This window comes from Microtus pennsylvanicus, chromosome 19, assembly GCF_037038515.1.
Source record: "Microtus pennsylvanicus isolate mMicPen1 chromosome 19, mMicPen1.hap1, whole genome shotgun sequence".
Lineage (NCBI taxonomy): Eukaryota > Metazoa > Chordata > Mammalia > Rodentia > Cricetidae > Microtus > Microtus pennsylvanicus.
In genome coordinates this window covers 17,249,761-17,273,483 of record NC_134597.1, presented here as the reverse complement: position 1 = coordinate 17,273,483, position 23,723 = coordinate 17,249,761, and the positions used below count along the sequence as shown (strand labels likewise).

General features: G+C 41.2%; 1 protein-coding gene across 4 annotated transcripts in view; it reads right to left on the bottom strand.

The window, feature by feature from the left end:
- Positions 1-1,698: 1,698 nt before the first annotated feature.
- Positions 1,699-23,723, bottom strand: part of Ptprz1 (protein tyrosine phosphatase receptor type Z1) — a 171,788-nt gene continuing 149,763 nt past the window's right edge. The window contains exons 18-29 of one of the 4 annotated variants that reach the window (XM_075953832.1): positions 23,000-23,134; positions 21,641-21,775; positions 21,034-21,197; positions 19,306-19,441; positions 17,502-17,648; positions 12,232-12,325; positions 11,819-11,892; positions 10,491-10,619; positions 9,059-9,205; positions 5,844-5,986; positions 4,986-5,121; positions 1,699-2,644 (exon numbers count right to left, since the gene is read on the bottom strand). In XM_075953832.1, coding sequence (XP_075809947.1) covers positions 2,504-2,644; positions 4,986-5,121; positions 5,844-5,986; positions 9,059-9,205; positions 10,491-10,619; positions 11,819-11,892; positions 12,232-12,325; positions 17,502-17,648; positions 19,306-19,441; positions 21,034-21,197; positions 21,641-21,775; positions 23,000-23,134 — 1,581 coding nt within the window. In that variant the 3' untranslated portion in view covers positions 1,699-2,503. The remainder of the gene's footprint in view (positions 2,645-4,985; positions 5,122-5,843; positions 5,987-9,058; positions 9,206-10,490; positions 10,620-11,818; positions 11,893-12,231; positions 12,326-17,501; positions 17,649-19,305; positions 19,442-21,033; positions 21,198-21,640; positions 21,776-22,999; positions 23,135-23,723) is intronic. The other 3 variants (XM_075953833.1, XM_075953834.1, XM_075953831.1) reach the window with 3 other exon arrangements.

The window sequence follows — 23,723 nt, the reverse complement described above, 5'->3', positions numbered from 1 at the left end:
AGGCCAAAATGCTGGCAGATTCAAGTCTGGCAAGAACTTGCTTTTTTCTTTCTTTTTTTTTCCCCTCAGTTATGATCTTCTCACTGTGAGAAGTTTACAGGGATCATTCTCAGGCCCCCTTTGTTTAAGGACACTGTGGTTTAAATGTAAAACGTCCCCCATAGACTTGTATTTGACCACTTTCTAGTGCTGTTCTGGTAAGTTATGGGACCAATAGGAGATAGAGCAATCTTGGTAGAAGTGAGTCATGGGCACAGGCTTGAAGTTTTATAGCCAGAACCCCCTCTCTGTTCTCTGTCTGCTTCCTGCCTAAAGATATGATGTGCCCAGAAGCCTCCTGCTCCTGTTCCCTATGTTCCCCTCCCCCCACAGGACAGAGCCTTTTCTCTCTGCCAGCCTAGGGGTGCAAATCTTAACCCATGGGTTTGGGGGAGTCACGCATATCTGTATCATGGAAATTTCATAAGAGAAAAGTAACACCTAATGGTTCTGCTTAAGCAAGCAGGTTCCAATGAATTAATGGTATGTAGTGATGTGAGACTTCCCTTTGCGTGCTGTGATTAGCATTAATGGATAAAGAAACTGCCTTGGCCTGATATGGCAGAACTTAGGTAGGCGGAGAAGACAGAATTGAATTCTGGGAGGAAGAAAGCAGAGTCAGAGAAAGCCATGGACCCACGGCTGGAGATAGACGTGCTGAGACTTTGCTGGTAGGCCACAACCTCGTGGTGATATAAAAATGGGTTAAACTAGTATGTAAGAGTTAGTCAATAACGCGGTTTTGATCCTATGCAATGTGCTGGCTTGGTGGGAGCCTAGCCAGTTTGGATGTTCACCTTCCTAGATATGGACGGAGGGGGGAGGACCTAGGACTTACCACAGGGCAGGGAACCCTGACTGCTCTTTGGACTGGAGAGGGAGGGGGAGAGGAGTGGGAGGAAGGGGAGAGGGGTGGGAGGAGGGGGAGGGAAATGGGAGGCTGGGAGGAGGTGGAAATTTGTTTTTTTTTTATTCTCCTTTTATCAATAAAAAAAAAAGGAAAAAAAAAGAAGTTAGAGCTAATGGGCCAAACAGTGTTTTTAATAATTACAGTTTCTGTGTGATTATTTCAGGGCTAAGCTAGCTGGGCGGCCGGGGCCGAACAAGCAGGCTTTCCTGCAACAGTGTTGAACTCAAAATCATAACATTTTGTGAGTTCCCTGAGTACCACAAGGAGCACAGTCTGGGAACTAGAGTCTTAGTGAGGGTTTTTATTGCTGTGAAGAGACACCAGGACCATGGCAATTCTATAAGGTAAACCACTTAATTGGAATGGCTCACTTAGAGTGTCAGAGGTTCAGCCTATTGCCATCATGGTGGAGAGGATGGAGGCATGTAGGCAGAGAAAGTGCTGGTTACATGTTGGCCAGAAGGCAGTAGGAAGTCAACTGACTGACTGGGCGATATCCTGCACAGGAAACATCAAAGCCCCCCACAGTGACACACTTCCTCCAATAAGGCCACACCCACCCCAACACAGCCACGCCTCCAATTAGTGCCACTCCCTATGAGATTATGGGTTCAGTTACATTCAAACTGTGATAGGAACCCCAGGTTGATACTCTGTCTCATTTCTTTGGGCTTTGCACTTTTCCTCAGTGGGACCCATGTTCGTAATTTTCTCCCACACATCGGTCAGCACAACATTCCACACGTGAACACGAGTTAATGGCAATATATTTATTTTTGCAACTTCCTGGATAAAAACCATTCAAGGAACGTTTGGTAAGGTGTTATTCCCATAAAAACATCTTTTAAAACAAGTGGTTTTCTATTTCCCACAAGAGTTAAAATGACATGCGGAAACAGGGTTAGTGCCTTGGCTAGCACAGTACAACTTCAGAAGACACGTGGAGTAAGTAAGACCAGAGAATAAACTACATCATTAACCTCAAGTACACCACTAGAAAACTCACACAGTAGTAAAATATAAAAATCTACAATTATAAATATAAATTTGGTCCATGAAGACATCACAGCAGTATTTACATAAGTTATTAGATCGCTCCTTCAGGTGAATTCTGCAGTTGTAAAATGTTGGATGACATCGGGGATGAAGTGGTTGACTTACAATCTACTATATTAAAAGTTACATTTCTCGCAAACCGGATGACTGCTACAAATACAGCTAAAAATTTGACACTTAGAAACAAATGTTTTCCAAGGATGGGGATTCCTATCATCTATAAATTGAAATTTTTCTGTTAAAATCAATATGGAAAAAAAATACCATAATTCAATTCTTAGAAACCCTGTAAAATTCAATCGTTTTAGTTTCGACATAATAAGTGAATTACAAGAAGTCTTTCAAAAAGGCACACATTGTTAATGGTGTCAATTTGGCAGCAGAATGAGTTACCATCACGTCACGGGAAGTAAACAGACAACAGAACTGACTCATGTTTTCTAACTTTAGAAAGATGAGAACAATGCTTAGACTGGGTTGTCCTGTACCCTTTCGGTGTTAAACTAAAGACTCCAGGCTTTCAGCTATATTTCCATCAGGCAAAGCTGCACCATTACTGTCCAGAGAGGCAGATGGATTCTCTTCCTGCCTTGTGCTGACGAGGCTGAGGACCACTTTGTAGAGAAACTGATACTGTTCCTAGAAAACACAGAGAGGGAGATCACAAACAGGAAGCTCCACAGAGACATGAATTTGCAGAAGCCAGGAATGGATTTCAGATGCATTTTGGCAGTGTTCACAGAAGGGTGCAGGGCTGTATTAAGGGCTTGTGCTCAGCGGAGGTGCACAATCTACATTTGGTTTTTACCTATTTGGCTACGTCAAAATTGTTTTGTAATGAATGAGCAAGTGGACATTGGATTTGGAGGAGAAGCCCATGCACATCAGACAGTCATAAGCACTCAGTTCTTATTCCTTTGTTTTCTGCAGTCGGAATATGATGCAAATGCAGTTTGTTGGTGCTCAGCATTTATAGCCTTTTCAAAAGCAATGTCTTTCTTTCCCCTTTCTGCCTCTTTCTTTGTCTCATAAACCTGAAACTGGTGTTGAACTCACCATGTAGCTGAGGATGACTTGAGACTCTTGTCCCTGCCTCCCAAGTCATTGGACTATTCATCCATGTTTTGTGGGGATCAAAACTCATTCCTTATGCTTTTTAAGGAAGCATTCTACTAACTGAGTCATATACCCCAACCCTCAAAGATAAGCATCTTACTTTCCTTTAATCACTGTGTAATCACATGTTTCTGTGCATCCACAGAAAGGGCTCAACAATGACTGTAGTATATCACCAGAGCATAGCACCTTGACTGGACACACTGCTCAGCAAATGTTCTTCACACTCTATCATTCTGCCTGCTTTGATGGTCTGCCCTGAGAAAATGGGTTTCATGCTACCAGATGATCCTTCGATGAGGCCCTTATCTGTAATCAGCTAAGAAGACAACAGTGATGCCAGGACTTCTAAATCTGCCGGAGACTCTCATCAAGTTCGGCATTACTTTGTTACAATAATAACAACTTCCAGGTTCTTTCTAAGCTAAACTGTGGAACAGGAGGTAGTGTGTCTCATTCTTGACTGTCATGACTCTTTCCTCTTAAAAGCACCCAGGAATCAGTAATTGGTCAATTTAAGATCCCGGATTTACTAGGAGTTTTAGCTGGGGTCATTCTTGTGGATTCTTGGAGCATTCCATAGCACCAGAATTCTCCCTAACCTCATAGTGGCTCTCTCTATCAAGATATCTCTTTCATTGCTCTCTCACTACATCCCTCCCCTTCCACCATCCTGTTCCCTCAGGTTCTCACCCCCCTTCTTTGTTCTGCCCTGCCCCCTGTTTACCCAAGAGATCTTATTTAATTCTCTATTCTAGGGCAATCCATTTGTCTTTCTTAAAGTCCTCCTTGCTACATAGCTTTTCTGGAGCTGTGGATTGTAGTCTGGTTATTCTTTGTTTTACATCTAATTAGTATCCACTTATGAGTGAGGACATATAGTAGAGAGGGTGCCTGAACTGTCCTTCCCTTGTAATCACATTGGTGAATAGCCAGCCCAACTATCATCATAGAGCTTTCATCCAGTAACTGATGGAACCAGATGCAGAGATCTGTAACCAAGCACTAGGATGAGTTTCGGGAATCCAACTGAAGAGAGGGAGGAGGGAATATATGAGCAAGGGAGGTCAAGATCATGAAGGGGAACTCTACAAAGACAGCGGAACAGAAACTCTAGACTGACAGGTGTGGAGCCTCCATGGTACACACTAAGCCCTCCATATGTGGGAGACAGTGGTGAAGCTTGGACTATTTGAGGAGCCTCTGGCAATAGGACCAGGATCTATCCCTGGTGCATGAGCTCACTTGATAGAGTCCATTCCCTGTAGTGGGATGCCATGCTTAGTCTTAATGCAGGGAGCAGGGGCTTGGTCCTGCCCCAACTTAATGTGCCAGACTTTGTTGAGCTGTTACCCATTGGGAGGACTGGACTGGAGGTGGGCTGGGGGGAGGGGGAGTAGGAGAGAGAACTGTGGTTGGAATGTAAAATGAAACTTTAAAAGTTAATCAATTAAAAAAAAAAGGAAAGAAACCCAAAAATCAAAACAAAAAACAACAAACCAAAAAGAAACTGGATTTGGCTAGAGAAGAGTTAATAGTTCTAACATTTAAGTCTTTGAGATGTATCTCCTGGGCTTCTGTGAAGGCCCTACTTGAACCCCAGGAATTTAAGTCCATAATTTGCTGAAGAAATCGATTTGTGGTTAATTCCACTAAAGATATTACGATTCACAATGAATCCTGTAAAAAGGGATGGTGTGACTTAGATTTTTTTTTTTAATCTGCCAGTCTTCTACAAGGTGCAGATTTGTAATTTAGCTTGAATGTTACCAACCACTGTGATCTTCCTTATATAGGATAAAAAGGCTTTAGTACCATCTAGGAAGTGATACTTCAAAAATGAAAGATGAGGTTCATCACTTACAATATCAGTGAAGACTCCCGGCCTCATTAAATTGATCATCTTGGCTACTTGATAAACATCCATGGAATTTTCTTTTTCTAGTTGGTGCATAAGTGTTGTCAGAGCACAGAAAGTTCCTGCTGTTACGCCTCCATGCCTTGCAGTAAAGAGAAAAGGTAAAGACTCCATTCAGATGCATCAAATGCCTTTGTAACTGAGAGCACAGTCTTGAAATGGCATGTCTTTCCTTCTTTTCATTGTACAAGACTTAAGGTTGAATTGGACAGAGTGCCAAGTGTTCATGGCATTAACAGCAAAGTCCTTTATAGAAACTTTACTGTTTGCGTAAGCATAGTTATTTTTATTCTATTAAATGGGCAGGTAAAACATGTTTGACTGAAGTTACAATATATATATATATATATATACTATATACCTTATAGAATAGCTATATAACACAATTCTAGCATTTTTCATTGTTACAGAAACAGAAAAAAAATCATTGGATAAAGAGCTCTCTTTCAGAAAAAAACAGAAACAAACCCAACAAGAAACATGAAACAATAGTCATTTTTTACTCCTTCCTCAAGAAGTGAATAGCTGAGACATATCCTGGGGTAGCTTCCAGTGCTGAAAACTTGTCTCATCTCAACAAATGCCCCCGCTATAAAGCGTAAGAGCAGATTCTGTGTTCATATCTAAGTCTTTAGCCTTTACCAGAAGTTACAAAAAAGGGAAAATGTTCTGTGTGACCTTTGATGATAAACAAATCCACTCTGGTTGAATCAGCACATGCGCACAAAGCACCAGGCTGGTCTGAAGACAAGAGAAGCATGCATATACCCAGAGGTGTACAGCGATTGAGACTGTGAAACTTACTCATCGTGAACAATCATGGGCCCATCCCTGTTAGCAGCTTCGTCTTTGATAATACTTATAAGCTCAAATGTTTTACTAATGGGACCATCCGGGTTTGGCCATTTGGGGCACTGAAAATGCCTTACTTCCAGAACATAATCATCCTACAAGAAGAAAGCACAAATTAGTGTTTTTAAAGGGTGCTGGCTAGTAAGAGTTTATCACAAGTGGAACAACTGGAAAAAAATTAGAAACTGAAGCTAGATAATGAAAAGAAATATCATCTCTCATTGTGGAAGGAGAAAATCATTGCAATGGGACAAATGTCTCAAAATCAGTTTTATGCAGTAAATGTAAACTTCCCAGACAACCAAAATACTATTAACAAAGAAAATAAAGTCATGTATTGACTCATCAAATATCAAGAATTATTATAAGCTAAAATGAAGGGATTTCCATGTTACCAGAGGGAGCAATGAGGAGCCCACTGGAAAGGGGTGGTGACGCTAGGAACAAGTCCATAATGCTACATGTGTGGCTGAGCTGGTACTGCTGATTTGTAAGCGCTGGGACATTAGGGCAGTGATAGTGTATGGAAAATATACGTGTACTCTTGACTTGCAAAAAGGAATACAAAAAATAAAGGTAAGATACAAAACATTTAGAACACAATGCTACATAGGAAAAAGTGTCTTGATTTCAGACATATCTTGTTGTGGTTTTCAGTCTGGTTTTGGTGCAAAGAATAGAACCCAGGGATGCCTGCATGCTACACCTTCATTCTGCCACTGAACTGCATCCTTGATCCCCAACAGGGTTTTTCTTAACAGTGAATGTTAAGTGATAGATTCTTCATAACAAAATGGGTGAGGTAATAAAATCCACATGAATCAGGCTTGTAAACCTTCATTTACAAAATAAATAAATAAATTTTAAATTACATAAAAGAATATTTGCAACATATGTAGCTGGAAAGGGATTAGTAGCTAGACTCTAAAAAGACCCCACATAAGTAAATAAGTCAGTTGTTAAGGCTCTAATGGAAACTTGGGCAAAATCCCTGACGGCTTACCACTAGAAATTAATTACCAATGCAATGACCAATACAATTTTGGAGAGATATTCACCTTCATTTTCAACAAGGAAAATTCAAACTAATGGAGCAAAAAAATGTCATTTCATCCCCAACACAAGCAGTGGAGAGAAGAGTCCAAGTTTCCTGTGGGCTCTAAACGGGAGGGCAATAGGCCCACTTTTCCAGCAATCACAACACTGAAAAGTTGAAAGTGCTGATTCTCCATGACCCTAAGGTGGACCCATGAAAAATTTGCATATGTGTAAACACATTTCATTCGGTGAGGTACCACTTGAAATAGCAAAAATCTGAACAAAACAAAATGAAGCAAAAAGACCAAAAAACCAACTTCAAACAAGTAGTGGCCTAAATATAAGATAGAGAAACCAAGCCGGGCGATGGTGGCGCACGCCTTTAATCCCAGCACTCGGGAGGCAGAGGCAGGCGGATCTCTGTGAGTTCGAGACCAGCCTGGTCTACAGAGCTAGTTCCAGGACAGGCTCCAAAGCCACAGAGAAACCCTGTCTCGAAAAACCAAAAAAAAAAAAAAAATAGAGAAACCATAATGGATATGTTGATAGCAGAAGCAAACAGAATTGACATATACCCAATTACGAAGTAAGTCAAAAGAATTCAGGAACAGGTTACTATATCTGAAGGGAGGACAACATGAACGAGTAGGAACGTGAAGGATCTTCAAGGTCAAGATTAGGTTCCTTTACTGAACTCAGTAGCCTGTGAATCATTTACTGCATCACTGTACTGTATTATATATACTATGTTAAAAATAGTCTTTATAAAAAATAAATAACAGACACCCAGATTTTGACTTTCGTTATTTAACAAACTTTCTGGATGGTGAAGTGAGTCTGTTCCATACAGCATCATCTTTTACCTCTTTACCAGCCTCAAATGCTATGACTTTTAAGAGACAGTAGCTATAAACGAAGTGGATGGAAATGCCTACTTTATCTTGCCTTCCCACCCGTTGCTTTAGAACTACCTATTATTCCTGGACTGGCTTTCTAGAGATTAGGACACTAACGACATTTGATTTACATACTTGAGATGCATTGAACTGGAGTTAGTCATAAATGCTTATTATTTAGTGTGTTTTCTGTAAAATACTAGGGAAAGGCTGTATTTCCTAAGGCTGAGCTAGGCAATGAGAGGGATCGGATAATCAGTCGAACAAGACAACGGATCTGTAATGAATATTTTCTTGAAATATGCCTTCTTACTAACGACGGAGACCTATGAGAGGAAAGCATGACACCGTGCTGATTTTAAAACAAAAGATGTGGAATTAGGCTCTGCCGTTAAGAGCACTAGCACCTCTTCAGAGGACAATTCCTAGCACCAATGTGATGGCACCTGCAGCTCCCATTCTAGGGGATCTGATGCCTTCTTTTGGACTCCATGGGAACTGCATGCATGTGGTGTACAGACAAAAAAGCAGATAAGACATCCATTTACAGAAAATAAAAATTAATCTCAAAGTAAAGTGAATTAAAATTAAATTTTTTAAAAAATATTTTTAACCTAAGTTCTCTCGGCAACCAATCTGGAGTAAAAGAGAAATCTTTGCTTTTCTGACAACACAGAGTTAAGGATTGTCTAGTTTAGCTAAGATTAATGGCTTGATGATTCTGTCTGATTTTGGAAGTAAACATTGTAAGTAAAGGAATATTGGTTAGTTCTGGAATTTTGTGCATTTGTAAGAAATCGAAATCTTTTCCACTTCTTAAAAAAGGGGGAGCCTAGGCAGTTTGGATGCTCACCTTAGGAGACCTGGATAGAGGTGGGCGGTCCTTGGGCTTCCCACAGGTCAGGGAACCCTTATTGCTCTTAGAGCAGATGAGGGAGGGTGACTTGATTGGGGGAGGGGGAGGGAAATGGGAGGCGGTTGCGGGGAGGAGGCAGAAATCCTTAATAAATAAATAAATTAAAAAAAAAATTTAAAAAAAGGCAAGATTTTCTGAGTGATTGGGAGCATGGGAGAGGCTAGAAGGGAAGCAGGAGGAAGGGAGGGAAGCTGAGAAAAATAAACAGTTCAATAAAACAATTAAAAAAAGAATTATAAAAAAAGAAAGATTCCCAAGTTAGCACATGTCTCACAGAAGAGCAGGGCATGTGTTCATCCCTTAGCATGTCTCCATACCTGAGTAGCTTCTAAGATGAAGTCTTGAACTATCAGTTTTTCCTCATTCGACAGACATTTGTGTTCTTCAGACATAAGAGTGACTTTGAAGCTTTCACAGTTGATGGGCTCGTCTTTATTTGGCCAGTAAACAAATTCATCTTCTGCCTGAAGGAGACCAAGGAAGGGCATAGACTTTCAGACTGGCTCATTGGTTTGATTGTGAAATAAGATCCTTAGTTGGCGTACAAATTTCAAATCAAAATTTTCTTTAAATAACAAAATTTACCATTAAAATGATCTTGATATCTTAATGCACCTTAGATATGTGTGTAAAATAAAACCTCGCACCACCCAAACTATTGCCATGGCATTTTGTGCTCCTGACTCAACAGTAGTAGCATTACTGAGCCTGTTGCTTCTATAACTGACAAAGCAAGAGCTCATCAGTTTCTAGCATGATTTGGAATCTCTGTGACTTTAGATACGCGAACTGAGTATGAGGGTTAATTAAGGATATATGCAAAGCCCAAGTCAAACATTAATGTTGACTAAGTCTTTAGGTTTTACAAACACAGAGAAAAGAGTGGACGTGCCACTGATATTCTGATTCTGTAGAGACTCTTTCTTTACAAGTTTATATTGTTTAAAAAACGAAGCTTTCTAGTATGGACAGGAGAGGAGCTCATGGGGCACCATTCTAGTTGAGGAGCTGAGGTGAGAACAGCTTGCAGAGGAGGATTTATTCTTCTTTGGGGCTATGGCACTTGTAGGGTGCCCATATTCCAATGGACAGTGATGTATCTATGCATATATGGTCAACAATAATTGTAGTGAACTCTTTAAAAAGGATAAACCAAACACTTCATGTTGGGAGAGGTGTGTGTTGGGAAAATCCAGGAGTTGGGGGTGAACCTATTTCACTTTATGCATGTATGAAATTCTCAAAGAACAAATTTGAAAGTTTCCTAAATCTCCCTCTTCTTCAAAAAAAGACTCACACTACCAAGTCAACATGGAACAGCCTTGGTTGATATTATTAGGAAAATGTAACTACTTCTTCAACTATGCCTTCATGGGATTGTAAACAAAATAATAAAATAAAAACACAGAGACTTAAATGGGATTTTCAACACAATGTTATGTATTTTATCTTGAAAATGCCAATAGAAGAGTAAGGACTTGGGTCATTTGTAGTTGCGCTCCTGATGTGCTTACGTAGCATCATAAATGCATCTTTAGCAATTTTAATCTTTCATTTAGATCTCTCATTCATTACTTCGATCCAGTAGGACTATAGACTATATAACTAATCCAGCCCAGCAAAGCACGACTCCAGGGAGATTAGTCCATTAGGTAGAAATAAGATTACCTTTTTGGTGTGTGCATGATAGGCTTCTGGCTATTGCAATATTATGTTATCCTTGTAAGAAATGAAACAAAAGTGACCTACCATGTTTTGACCATCTGGAATCATCACCACCAGCTGGGCATTATGATCCCATATCATCCTCCAGAAGTCCTTAATGGTGTGTAGAAGGGGATGCTGGGTGATGATAAATTCATTGCTCTGGTAATAACCCTACAAAACCAAAGACAAGATAAAAGAACCCTGATAGGACTTGGCAGAGAAACATGTTTTGTGTTAAAGTAGTAAATTTAATTGTAGATATAGTATTGAAATAATACTGAATTACAACTAGCATTTGCTGGGTACTGTCTATTTGCTAGGTATAGTTTCCTTCCTATTAAAGAATCAATGAGACAGAGATAGAAACCATAACTTTCATTTTAATGGTGACCAAACTGGGGTAAAATTCAGTGTTGAGGGCAACTTTATCTTAAGCAATGCTATGACCACTAGGAGCAGAAGTACCAAAATGGCTTGTGCACATGCGTCTTGCACTAGGTAGAGTGGAAATCCATGACAGAGTTTACAATCCTTATTGTCCACAAGCTCCTGGCATCAGAATACTAAATCTCACACCTCTTCACCATAGGTCACCTGTCTTGGCCTCATGGCTGCCTCCCCTATGAGAGGGATCAGGAAGGCTCCTTTCTGGTTATATCTATGAAGCCTGGAAAGTGGGGTAACTGGATCAAATGGTTTCCATGCTGTGTACTGTGTGGTCTTTCACTTCTCCCACGGACTCATCTGAAGTGGGGTGTGTTCGACAGCAGTATCTGCATATCACCTTGTTCCCCACACGCATATTCTCTAATCATGTCTTTGCTGGCCAACTAGAACAATGGCTTGGGCATTAAGATTAAGACTCTCATTTGAAACCAAGCTGTGTGATTGACCATCCTGCGATGTTAATAAAGGATCATGAAACCATCAAAGCACCCAGCCACTCAGCAGACAACCTCCTTGGAAAAGGTCATTAGAAACCCAATAGCTCAAGTGAATCCAGTATACAGGGAAGATCTATGCTAAAAACCTGGGGTGCTAACTATAGTGAATTTGAGCTTCCTGTGTCCTGCGGATGTGTCCTGTCTCTGCCACATATTGGTTTGAGGAATGGAAACATATGATTTATATTTGTCCATTAGCTCTAAAGGGTGAATTTGAGACCCTGTGCTAACTTATTAATTTTGCTTGAGATTTCTTTAGTTCCAGCACACATGAAAACCTCAAGGTGTGCTGGTTTTCCTCTGGTCGCTAATAACTGTGTGCCATAATTATGTCCTAGAGGTGCTGTTGGGAGCCAGCCTGCTCTGCTGTTAATTCTGATAACACGCAGGCTTTTGGTAAGCTCTCCCAGGATGTCTTTGACTTACCATGATGTAGGATGCATTGATGTAGTCTGTGCCTTCCCCACTCAGCGACGAAATGCCCACCCTCGATCTCTCCACTGGAACACAGAACATTCCAAGTAAACAAACGTGCTCGCTGTGATGAGCCACTTTCCCCCAACAACTCCCAAATGTTAACCAAAGTTACACTTCTCAACGAGAGCCTTTGATGGTTAAACTAATCGGCTAATGAATTGTTAAAGCCAAGTTTTTCATTCTGGATAAGACGCCAAGGACTTGAGTCCTTTTAAATGATCACATACTGGGTATAATTAGAATAATATGACAACAGACATAACATTATGATTGGTATACATGTCTATTAAAGATAGATGTGCGGGCCTTTTGTTATGGAAATAAAAACCCGAGTGGATTTCTCAGGATTCCGAGTAACATACCAGGGATGATGGACGATGCTCTGTTCTTCTCTCTGTTGCACTGCTTCAGGGCTGCTGAGTAATCACTCTGAAGAATATTGGACTGACTCAGAAGCTGATACGGGAGGCAAGGAAGAGTGCAGGTCATTTCACACACGGCCACAGATGCCCGAACCACACCGACAACCCCTCGACAAAAGAAGGACACTGCAAACGTGGCCGACTTATTTCCTATGGCTTGATTTAAGCCCCTTTCTAGTCACGTCCTGAAGCATCTAGGCTGTATTTCAAGACCTTTGATTATGAGAGAGACCCCCTGATGGCTTCCTTTGTGGCCCTGTGCCCTCCTTCTCCACTAATTACTTTCACTGGTGTTAAATAGTTATTAAATTTCTGGAAGGAATCCTACAAACTACTTCATCAGGATGCTAAAGTGTGTACTGTTGGTTTTCGGTGACTGAAACCTTAAATACCATTCTATTGACACTGCCCTATAAATGTCGTAAACACACACCTTCTTGGTACCAAATAATTATGTGTTTCATAAAGTAGATGGGCTGATTTTCCACCTAGATTTTTTTTTCCCCACCAATATTTGGAAATTTTTGTTTCTTAAAAATCTGGCAAAGCCTTATTTCCTACTCCCACCTTTACAGTATGTTTTTATTTAAGGTTAGAAAATACTTCTAGGGGGCTAGAGAGATAGCTCAGTGGCAATGAGCACTGACTGCTCTTCCAGAGGACCACAGTTCAATTCCCAGCACCCACATGGCAGCTTACAAGTTTCTATAACTCCAAGATGTGACACTCTCACACAGACATACATGCAGACACAATGTCAATGCGCATAAAAATAGATATATTATCTTAAAAAATGGAAAAATATTTCTAAAGTATTAATCATGTTCTATGACCCCTTCCATTTTTGAAAATAGGGTCTCATTCTGTGGCCCAGGCTGATGTTGAATCTGTGGCAACCCTTATGCCTCAGCATCTTGAATGCTGGGATTCCAGGTGTGGGCCATTGTACCCAGCATGTACCTACTTAGCTTGTGAATATTTTCCTCTTCCTGCATCAAGGGCAGACTTGTGCCCATTCCTTGTGTTTTTTCTCAGCTTCCAGCCTGATATTATATTTGTTGGAGCTGTAGTTGTATTAGTTGAGAGCCACCTGATATGGGTGCTAAGACCCGAACTTAGGTACTCTGGAAGAGCAGCAATCAATCTTAACTGCTGAGACATCTCTACGGACTTCAGAAAACCACTTTTTAAAAAGAGCTATGTGACTGTTCTCTATGCTTCCTCAAACACAGTTGGTTTATAAAGCTGATTTTTTTTTTCTGATTTTAAGAACTCTGATTTTAATGAAAAGTCAGGCAGGCATTAAGGTTGATAACGAAAGCCTGTTCTAAGTGCTATCACTACAGTGGCAGACAGTGAGGTGCTCACACAGGAGAGACGACTTTAGCTTGATGTTAAAGGGTACCACAAGATACTTCCAATTGTGAGAGGAACAGATTTCTCCTGATGATCTCTGTGAACTATCAGCCATTTCTACATCTGACTGATGCGGTCAGATATAGTTAGAAGCTCATTCTGCTGGCACTTGTGAGTCAGGCTGGCAGCAAGGATGATGACCTAGTCAGCCGTCACAGTAACAAATCTAGGCAGACCCAGTAGGGACTTGAATTAAATCCACAACCGGAGGGACAGAAAACAGTCAAGACATGTTTGACAGGACGTAAGCTCCATTAGATTCAGGAGACGACAATGTTAAAGATGTCATTGAGGCTTAGTTGGAATTCGAGGTGATAAAGCTGATTTTTTAAAAGCTTGTTGCACAAAGAGACAGGCATTACCAGATCATTTTCATACACATCTGTCAATATATTGTCCCAATCGTCCCTCCTCTAATGCCTTATCCTTCTTCTCGCCTGCTTCTTGCTGTGTTCTCGTCATTTGGTTTGTAACTTTGTTATCTGGTTTCAACGCCCCACTTCTGTGACACAGCTCCTGCAAAAGTTCAGCCCCATTGCCTTCTGCCCAGGAATTCCTTTGTTATCAGCATTTGCTGCCTCTTCATTTTTCTTTCTGCTTGAAATCTTACTTTCTTTGGATTCTTTTATCTGTCACCATTCCTTATTCTCTCCTGCTTTCCACTTACCCCTCTTAACTCCTTTCATTCCTGCTTTTTTTTTGAAGTACTGGGGTTTGAGCCTAGGGCATGGTGTGTGCTAGGTAAGAGCTCTCCCACTGAGCTGTGTCTCTCTCTATACCTTCTCTCAAACCTTCATAAACACCTCATTTTTAGTACTCATCTTACCCAGATCCCAGACTTCAAATAAGCATCTCCAAGTTAATCCAGGCTTTATCTCTTACCATTTAAATTCAGTATTAAGTTACGTACTACACACCTTAACTGAAGCATGTTCCGCTATTGTTTGGTGATGGTTTGAATGTGCTCCTCAAGGCTTCATGTGTTCAAATTTAATCCCTGCTGTGAGGTATTGAGAGTGTGAAAACTGAGGTCAGCTATGGTGTATAGAGGTGGAGATTTGGGGAGGTGACTAGGATTACATTAAGTCTTTAGGTTAGAGCTCCCATGAATGAATCCTAGTAGCTTTATATTTTATAAGAGGTGGAGAGTTTTACACACACACGCACACACAGACACACACACAGATACACGAATGCAAATGCTTATCATGTTGTCAGGTGATGTTCTGAGAAACTCGAGACTTTGCCATTTAGCAAAAAAGCCATCAGCGGATGTGACTCCTTGTACCATGTGTCCATAGAATCACACCCAAGGAAACTTTTTGTTTCTAGAGCCCTGTACCTCAGTCATTTGATTTAACAAGAAAAATTTTGCTAATATGCCTCTAGAAATTCAAAGTTACATAGACATACAAGTGATCTGAGCAATTGTCCTCCACCACATCCTGTGTTTGCGTGCCTTTTCTCTTGAATTCTCAGTCACAGAGACCATCGCCCCCTCCTACTTAACAGAGTATGAGCTATTATAGTTGACTTTTCTCCTTTGCAAATGTTTGACTTGTAGGACAAGTCAAACGAGTCCTCTTCTGGATGCACACAGTTAGTCCCTAAGTTGCACCCTCATCTGTGCACCTACAGAATCTTTCCTTCCACAGTGGGACGTCCCAGAGTTCTGGGTTTGTCTACTTTCTTATCTTTCTCTCTCGATAGAATGCAAGCACCATGAGAGTAAGAGTTGAATGTGCTCTTTTAATTTTTAAAGATGTATTTTAATTTAAATTATGTGTGCATGTGTATGTGTGTGTGTGTGGTTACATGTATATGTGAGTTCAGGTATCTGAGGAGTCCAGAAGAGGATTCTGGATTCCCTAAAGCTGAAGTCACAGGCTGTATATGAGCTACCCATTGTGGGTGCTTTGAATAAATGTGGGTCCTTAGCTAGAGCAGATCAGATCTCCCAACTGTTGAGCCTTCTCTCCAGCTGCTCCTTTACTATGTGAGTGTGTGAATGTCTGTGTGTGAGCGCGCACGTGTGTGTGTGTGTGTGTTTATGTAGAGACTGGAGGTTGATACCACATATCTTTGTCAGAAGTTCATTTTTCCCGAGTAATCTCTAACTGAACCTGGACCTCACTGATTCACTTAGACTGATGAGACAGCGAGCCTAGAGATGCACAGGAACCTGCTTCCACAGGCTGGATTACAGGCCCCGCACCACTTATGTGAAGTTTTTCCTGTGGGGTTGGGAATGCAAATACACACTCTCATGTTCATGCAGCAAGCACTTTACCAACTGAGCCATCGCCTCAGCCCACAAGTTCATAGTTCAGTACTAACCACTGAAGCCTGCCATCTAATAGGTATCTGGTAAGTATTCATAGAATAGAGATGTAATTTGTTTTAAAGAAAATTCTCTTTATATGAACTTGAATGAATACTGTTTTAAATGAGACAGTGCACCTTACACCTGCGTTTCCATGCTTATATTGTGAACAGGAACAAAAGAGCCAAATCTCTGTTTTGAAGAATGTTTAAGTTTTATTTCTATTTCAACCCTGACTAATTCATCTTAAGTCGTATGAGTTCTCTTATGTGGCTGTGCACTGGGTTAATCATATTTAAGTGAGATTATATTGACAATAAAATATATATTTTATATTGATATAAAGGTGATATAACTTCAAAATTAGGAAGTGAGATTTCCTTTTATCTCTGTAAAGGTTATGCTTGCCAGCTAATTTTCTTGATTTATGTTTCTTTATTATTTCTAAAAACCAGACTGTATACTTTCTCCAATCCATCCCTTTGAAACCCACATAGGCCTGCTGAGAAAGACACGGCATCTTTCTGAAAACAAAGTCTGGGGTCAGCAGTCACCCCAATCTTTTTCTTCCTTTCCCAGAGCACAAAAAGGGAAGCTCCAAGAAGGTAGAGGTAGGGGGCTGACAGTTAGCACACTATGTTGTGGGCTAGGCAAAGAGCAAGAAGAAAAGATCTCAATCTAAAGCTTCTGAGCCTTTCCTAGGGTCTTCTCAATTCTCCCCAGATAGTTTCTCCTTAGAAAGTAACCCTGTTTCTCCTGAAACCTTGAGAAGCTTAAGGATAGCGTGGGTTGTGTGCAGGGAAAGGACAGCCCTCATTTCCAGGCTCAGCCTGTACCTTCTCTGGTACAAGATGCAGGTCGGCTAGCACGCACTTTCTGAAATCTTTGCAAAGTTATTTCCAAAAGTCGGAGCACTAGCATTTTGGAAATTCGGGAACAAACAAAGCATGTCTCCCTCCCTCACTGGTTTTTCTTCTGCGAGACTGGTGAGTGGGAGAAACTGGGGTTGAGGCAGCTATTGTGGGTAGGTGACCTGTTCTAGCCCAAGGGTTTCAAGTGAGACACAGGTTGTCTCCAAGAGTAGCAGGAACAGCCTGAGCCACTGCTCTTGTGCTGAAGTGGTCTGGTTCTTTTGAAAGCAAAAAGAGTACTTCTCCAGTTTGTATTCTGAGTCTTGTCTGTTCATTCTGTAATTCTGCGTCCTTCTTTCCTGGGTCACATCTGCATTTATCAAAGTTAGCCCACGGTTTCTGACAACTTTTCCTCTTGTTACTAGAATTAAGCGTCTCTTTAAACTCTATCTCCTGGCCCTGGCACCTTTTGTAAGGAACAAGGGTGATTCAAATGCAAAGCCATTATTCCAGCAACACTCCCAACTCCTCCACGTGGGCCTTGTCTAGTCAAATGAGGAGCTACAGGGACATTCAGTTCTGTAGTGACAGCAGAGAGGCATTGAAGCAAGGAAACTCACCTGGAACTGTTTTTCTAATTTTGTCTTCCCTGTTGGTCCAGGTATGAGGAGTGTATTAACATAGGAATGAATGTGGCTGTCCGGCACCTCTGTTTCTTTGCTGAGTATGGCCTCAACCAGTGTGTCATGAATGAAGACGTACTGCTCCTGAGAAAACAATGGTGACAGGAAGACAGCTTTAGATTTTCTGGCGGATACCTAGGTATAAATGCAGAAACTTGCATTGACAGAATGCTAGCGTTCAACAAAATGGCCATGAGAGGTCTTGCCAAAGATTGCTAATGGTTAGAAAGCAGACCGGAGAGGGGGTCCAGAGAGAAACAACCTCTCTCTCTGTCCCACGTCGATCTTGGTGAAGACAAGGACAGAAAACTCGCAAGGGTAAAGCAAAGTCCTCTGCCCTCCTGCAGTCTCAAACCTCACCAGAAGCTCTGGGGCCAAGGGAGTGCTTCTCATGGGAAATACTTTGCTCTCCTGGTAGCCTGTTACATATGAGCAAAGTAGGCTCTTGGTTAGGTATGTGTCATTGCAACACAAACCCAGACATTCCTGGGAGGAGGATCGCTCAATCAAGGAATTGTTTCCCTCAGATTAGTCTGTGGGTGTGTCTATGGGGGTATTTTCTTGATTGTGAAGAGATGTAAGGGGGTCTACCCCACGGCACTGTGGGTGATGCCATCCCAGGGCAGGTAGGTGTTGGCTGTATAAAAACGGTAGCTATGGAAGTCAGGGGAATTGAGAGTCGGCAATCTTCCAGAATCTCTACTTCAGTTCCTTCCCTGTCTTCCATGGCTGGTGGACTGAAACCTGTAAGCCAAACAAACCTTTTTCTCCCAAATGGTTCTGGTCACACTGTTCTGTCACAGCCACAGGGAACAAGTTTGTCTGGTTTGTATTCAAACACTCTCCTATATTTCATTAGTTAGACTTCTCTCTGGTTCTGTCTAGCAGAAAGTTATCTCAGTGATGGAATTTGGCTTTGGCTTGTTATTATTTTTTTTTTTTTGTTTCAGACTGGCCACATATGTATTAGTATGCTTACGTTGGTATCATAACTTTCAATCTATAATTATTTTCATTTGAAAATAGGAAATAATAACACAGAGATCTTTAAACTCTGCCCTGTCTTATATTTGATCATGTACTTTAAATAAAAGCAACCAAATCCATTAATTTCCCACATTGAGCAGCGTTAGCTGTTCACTCGCATGGGTGGCTTTTGACCGTTCTACTGAGGCTGAGACTTTACCATAGCTCATACCATCCGAAAGCCCTCATTTTCTCACAAAATGGGCAGAATTTAGCTGTCCTAGTCATGACTCATTTGTAACTTACTGTTATAGGTCGAACTGTATTTCCTTGAAAGATAAATTGAAACTCAGCACAGGAATACCTCTGAATACAGTCTTACTTATAGATAGCGGTACCACAGGTATGATTAGCATAGAGAGGTGGCGGGCATTCACATTAGAGAAGGGAAGTTTAGACACAGAGGGAAGAAAGCCATGAAGAGACAGAGGGAAAAATTAGAATAATGTTCCTATGATCAAGGATACACACAGCCCCAGAATCCAAAACAAGGCCAGAAAGCACACAACTCTCCAAGCTTATGGAGGATCGAAGCCCGGCAAAGACTTCACTGATGGCCTTTTTCTGAATTCAGCCTGTAGCAAATACATTTCTGTCATTGTTATTTTTACTATAAGTAGTCCCTCCTTACAGCCATTCTCAGAGACCAACGCACCTAGATTTCAGGAACACCTCCATACTTTAGATTACTAAAGATGTATTTAAAAAGTCATACCTCCGTTTGCACCAAATAATTTCTTTGTGAACGAATGTGTTTTAAGAAGCCAAATATGTTGACGGTTCCTTCGTGTTGAATCTGTTGCAGCATACTGTCCAGAACAATATATGTGCCTGTTCTCCCGACACCAGCACTGACCAGAAGAAAAGAAAGAAAAACTCTTTAATGTCAAGTACAGTAAGAGTGTGAAGGTAGGTCACTATTAGCTGTCACATTGAGAAAAACAGCTCCATTCCCCCAAGAGAATAAGCCATAAGTAAACTTCGTGATCTAAAATTGGAGAGTTTGGCAGTTTGGGCTAACACGTTAAAATAAATAAGTTTACTTTTTGGTTGTTTCTGCTGTGGGTCAAATTGCAAGGCAACCTAGCTGTTTCTGAGGGATGTTTCAAAAACAGTTCCAAGAGTTACTGTTGTTTGTCTACTCTACAAAGAAAATATTATGCATTGGGATACATGAGTAAAGCAGACATTTAGTTTGACAGAAATGAAGCCGTCAGCTTCAACAGATTTGAAAGGTAAAGGTCCCAGGGTCTGTGCTGCCAAGTAGACATGTTTGCAAAGGTTTTCACACTAATGAGAAAAAGAGAACTCGATGGGGCTTTCAGCTGAAAATTTCATCTCCGAGAGTACACAAGGAATAAAGCACATCTCCTGCCATTTCTAAAGGGCCATTATTGTCCACCTTCTTTAGAGCCGCTGTCTGAGGGACAGAATCCAGGCAGGGCTTCTTTTCAAAAGTCCCCACAAGTACTACAGTTCGAATTAGCACCTGTTCTGCACAATAGTCAGACCCTTGTCCCTTTGCCGAGAGACAATCCCTGACCTTCAGAAGCCCGCTTCCTTGAATTCTCTGGTTTTCTTCAGTTTATTGTCAAGTTACCAGATTAAAAAAAAAACCACCAGGATCAACCTCTCCAACTTTATCTGAGAACAAGACCAAGCAGGTGATTAAAATGTGTCAGATGAGCTGTGTATCAAAGTCGCTGCTGTGTAAACACAGCCCCTGCTTCTCCTCAAATCCTACATAAAGAAGTCAAAGTGATTTGGGCAGTGATGATGCTTGTCATACTTGTTTAGTATTAGCTTTGATTATTTTAACTGTAGAACATTACAGTGACATCTCCAATACGAACTGCTCTCTTTTTCTCCCCCGCCCAACTGTGTTATTCCTTTTATCAGCCTCCTCTTGGAAAGTCTAGTTCTTGGGCAACAATGAATTGCTAATAGAGTCAGCGTGACTTTCAAGGAGCTGGGGAAACAAGAAAGAGATTTGGGGGAGCCAAAGTATTTAAAAAATTATCAGGTTTATCTTGCTAAATTTCTCCTCGTCTGAGTGCCTTGCTTTCTCTAATATATAAAGCTGGCATGATAAATTCGACAACAGATTAAGTCAGGACAAGGATGATGTTTTAAGCATTTTCACCCTATGGTGTTGTGTGTGGCTAACAGATGTTAGGAAGAAAGCAGCGCTGTCCCTAACTCATACAGTTAATAAGCTGAAGTCCAGTTCAGATAGAGCAACATCTCCAGCCTTCCAGTTGTGACATCTCCAGCCTTCCAGTTGTGAGTCTAGCATACTCGGTCTTACTGGTCAGTGCTTAGGAGGACAGGAAAATAATTTAACTTCTCCTACTGCATGAAATCGCTTCTGGTTTGGGAAAGTGGCTCCCTCGTGTCATCATAAGCAATCCTGCACGCTTAGAAGCACGTCTTCGGGACTCACCTGCAGTGGACAACAACAGGCCCCACCGCGTGGCGCTTGGCCTGGGCAGCCTTTCTCACAAAGGTCAGCACTGGCAAGGAGTACTCCGGAACGCCCATGTCAGGCCACTGAGTGTAATGGTACTGCGTGACTAGGCGCCCACTGGATCTTCCTTTCTGGGAGCCCTGGAAGAGTGCAGACAGCTGAGAGCAGCAAGTAAGAATTACGTGTATTTATGGTGTACAGCATAAACAAGCCAGAGCCACTTTGGGAGAGAGAATATCAATTGAGAAAATGCCTCGCCATAACGGTCTATGGGCATGGCCTATGGTGCATTTTCCTTACTGACGATTGATGTGGGGGGACTCAGCTCCCTGTGGGGAGTACACCCCTGGGTTGGTGGTCCTGGGTACTATAAGAAAACAGGTTGAGGAAGCCATGAGGAGCTAGATAATATATAGCTTTTTTCTATGGCCTCTGCATCAGGCCCCTGCCTTGAGTTCCTTCTCAGACTTTCCTCAGTAACGGACTGTTGCCTAGAGTCATAAACTAAAATAAACCCTTTCTTCACCAAGTTGCATTTGGTCATGGTGCTTTATCATAGCAATAGAAACCCTAAAACACTTACCTTTTTTATCTTTGTGTTTCTTAGGGTGAAATTCCTCACAGTATAGTAAGCAAGCACCTGAACATTCTTCTGGTTCACTAGGAAGCTTCCATATTCTTCACTACCATCAGTAGGCCAGTACTGGTCACATTTTCTCTGTAAAAGAAAAACATAATTATGTAATTTTCATGTTTCAAAATCCAATGTGCATATCACTCTTGAAGACAGTAAAGGTCTGGGAGACTGACATGAATGGACTCTTTATTATTATCGTTGTATATTCTCTTATGTCTATCAATTGAGAAAATGCCTCGCCACAACGGTCTATGGGCATGGCCTATGGTGCCTTATGTATGTTTTTCATACATGTTTTTCAAGCATAGCTATGCACCACTTGTGTGTTTTCTGGCCCACAGAGGCCAGAAAATGACACTGGATGTTCTAGAACTTAAGTTACAGATGGCTGTGAGCTGCCATTTGGGTGCTGGGATTCAACCTGGGTCCTCGGGAAGACCAGCCAGTCCATTCATTTCTCCAACCCTATCAATGAGCTCCGACACTTCTTGACTATTTTCTCTTCTTTCCTAAGCAACGGCAAATCAGTTTTAGATGATCCAGAGATAGAATCACAGGTCTGAAAGACATCTCATATGATCTAGTACCATGTTCCATCTTTCAGACAAGGGAAGTAAAACAGGAGCACTGGGTTACTATAGGCTCGGCACTCAAATTTAGGTTCCACGAATTGAAACCTACTCTGTTCTTCATTGGTTTTCATGAGTTCAATTTACTTTTCTTTATATTATGAATAATGCATTGAAGAAGTAGATCACTTGACCTGATGATAAAACATTTTCATTGATAATGGCAACAATTTCCTTTGAGTTGTCATGATACTAGAATGAATACTGTGGGCCTAGAGAACTGGTTCAGCAGTTAAGAGCAATTGTTGCTCTTCCAGAGGACCTGGGTTCAATTTCTAGCAACCACATAGCAACTCACAAACTGTAATTCCAGTGCCTGGTGATCCAATGCCCTCTTCTGGTCTCCACAGGCACAGGGCAAGTGTGCACAGATGTACACAAAGGCAAAACACCCATACATATAAGATAAAAATAATTAGGAAGAATACAATTATCTTTCATAATTTTTGCTGGTTTCAAATATTGACTATATCAGATATTAGAAGCAGCTGGAAATGATTTCATAGCCCTGCCATTCTAGCACATGGGATGGAAAGGAAGAAGGGATTAGGAAATCAAGATCAACTTTGTAGAGAGTTTGCAGTTAGCCTGGGTTACATGAAACCATGCCTTAGAAAATAAAACAAAATAAGATTATCTAATTAAAAGCACCGCTAACTGACAGATGACCACATACTCTTCCTTTCTCCACAAGGTTTGTTATCATAACGATGACTTCCACATTATGCTCCCATATCATTCTCCAGAAGTCTTCTGCTGTGGACTTCAGTGGACCCTGGGCAGCAATGTAGGCCTTTGGCCGGTTGTAGCCCTGGAGAAACAAATCACAAGTATGTCTTGTTATGTAAATTACACACTTTTTTTAAACTGTGGAATCTAAGGTCAACACCCCTTTTCAATATCAGAAAACTACATAAATAACTTGCAAAGCTGTAGAACATTGATGATACTAATAAAGATAGTAGCTTGCCTTCAACTTTAACTTTTTGGAAAGGTTAGTGAGTTCTCTTTAGACAACCACAGACTTACATCTCTACTTCAGAGGCATTCGGTCCAAAACTTTTGCTGTGCTTAAAGTCTGCTCCTTAATTGTGTTACTTTGAAATGTTTTTCAGGCAATAAGGCTCAGTTAAGAAAGTGTTCGAATTACGACCTCTTTCTTCTCCTTCTCAGTGTCAGGGGACACTGAGCCTGGCTAATCATTAACAGATGTCTCTTAAGAAGCAGGCAGTGCTGTACGGATGCTGTGCAAACACTGCTCTAAATCAATCATTGTACAAAATGGAAGCATCAGCCCTGACTTGGTGATGCGGAAACCAAATCTCAAAGAAATTAAATGACTGTCCAGTATCATTGCGAGCCAGGGACAGAGCTGGGATTATAAGCACTTATACCTTCTA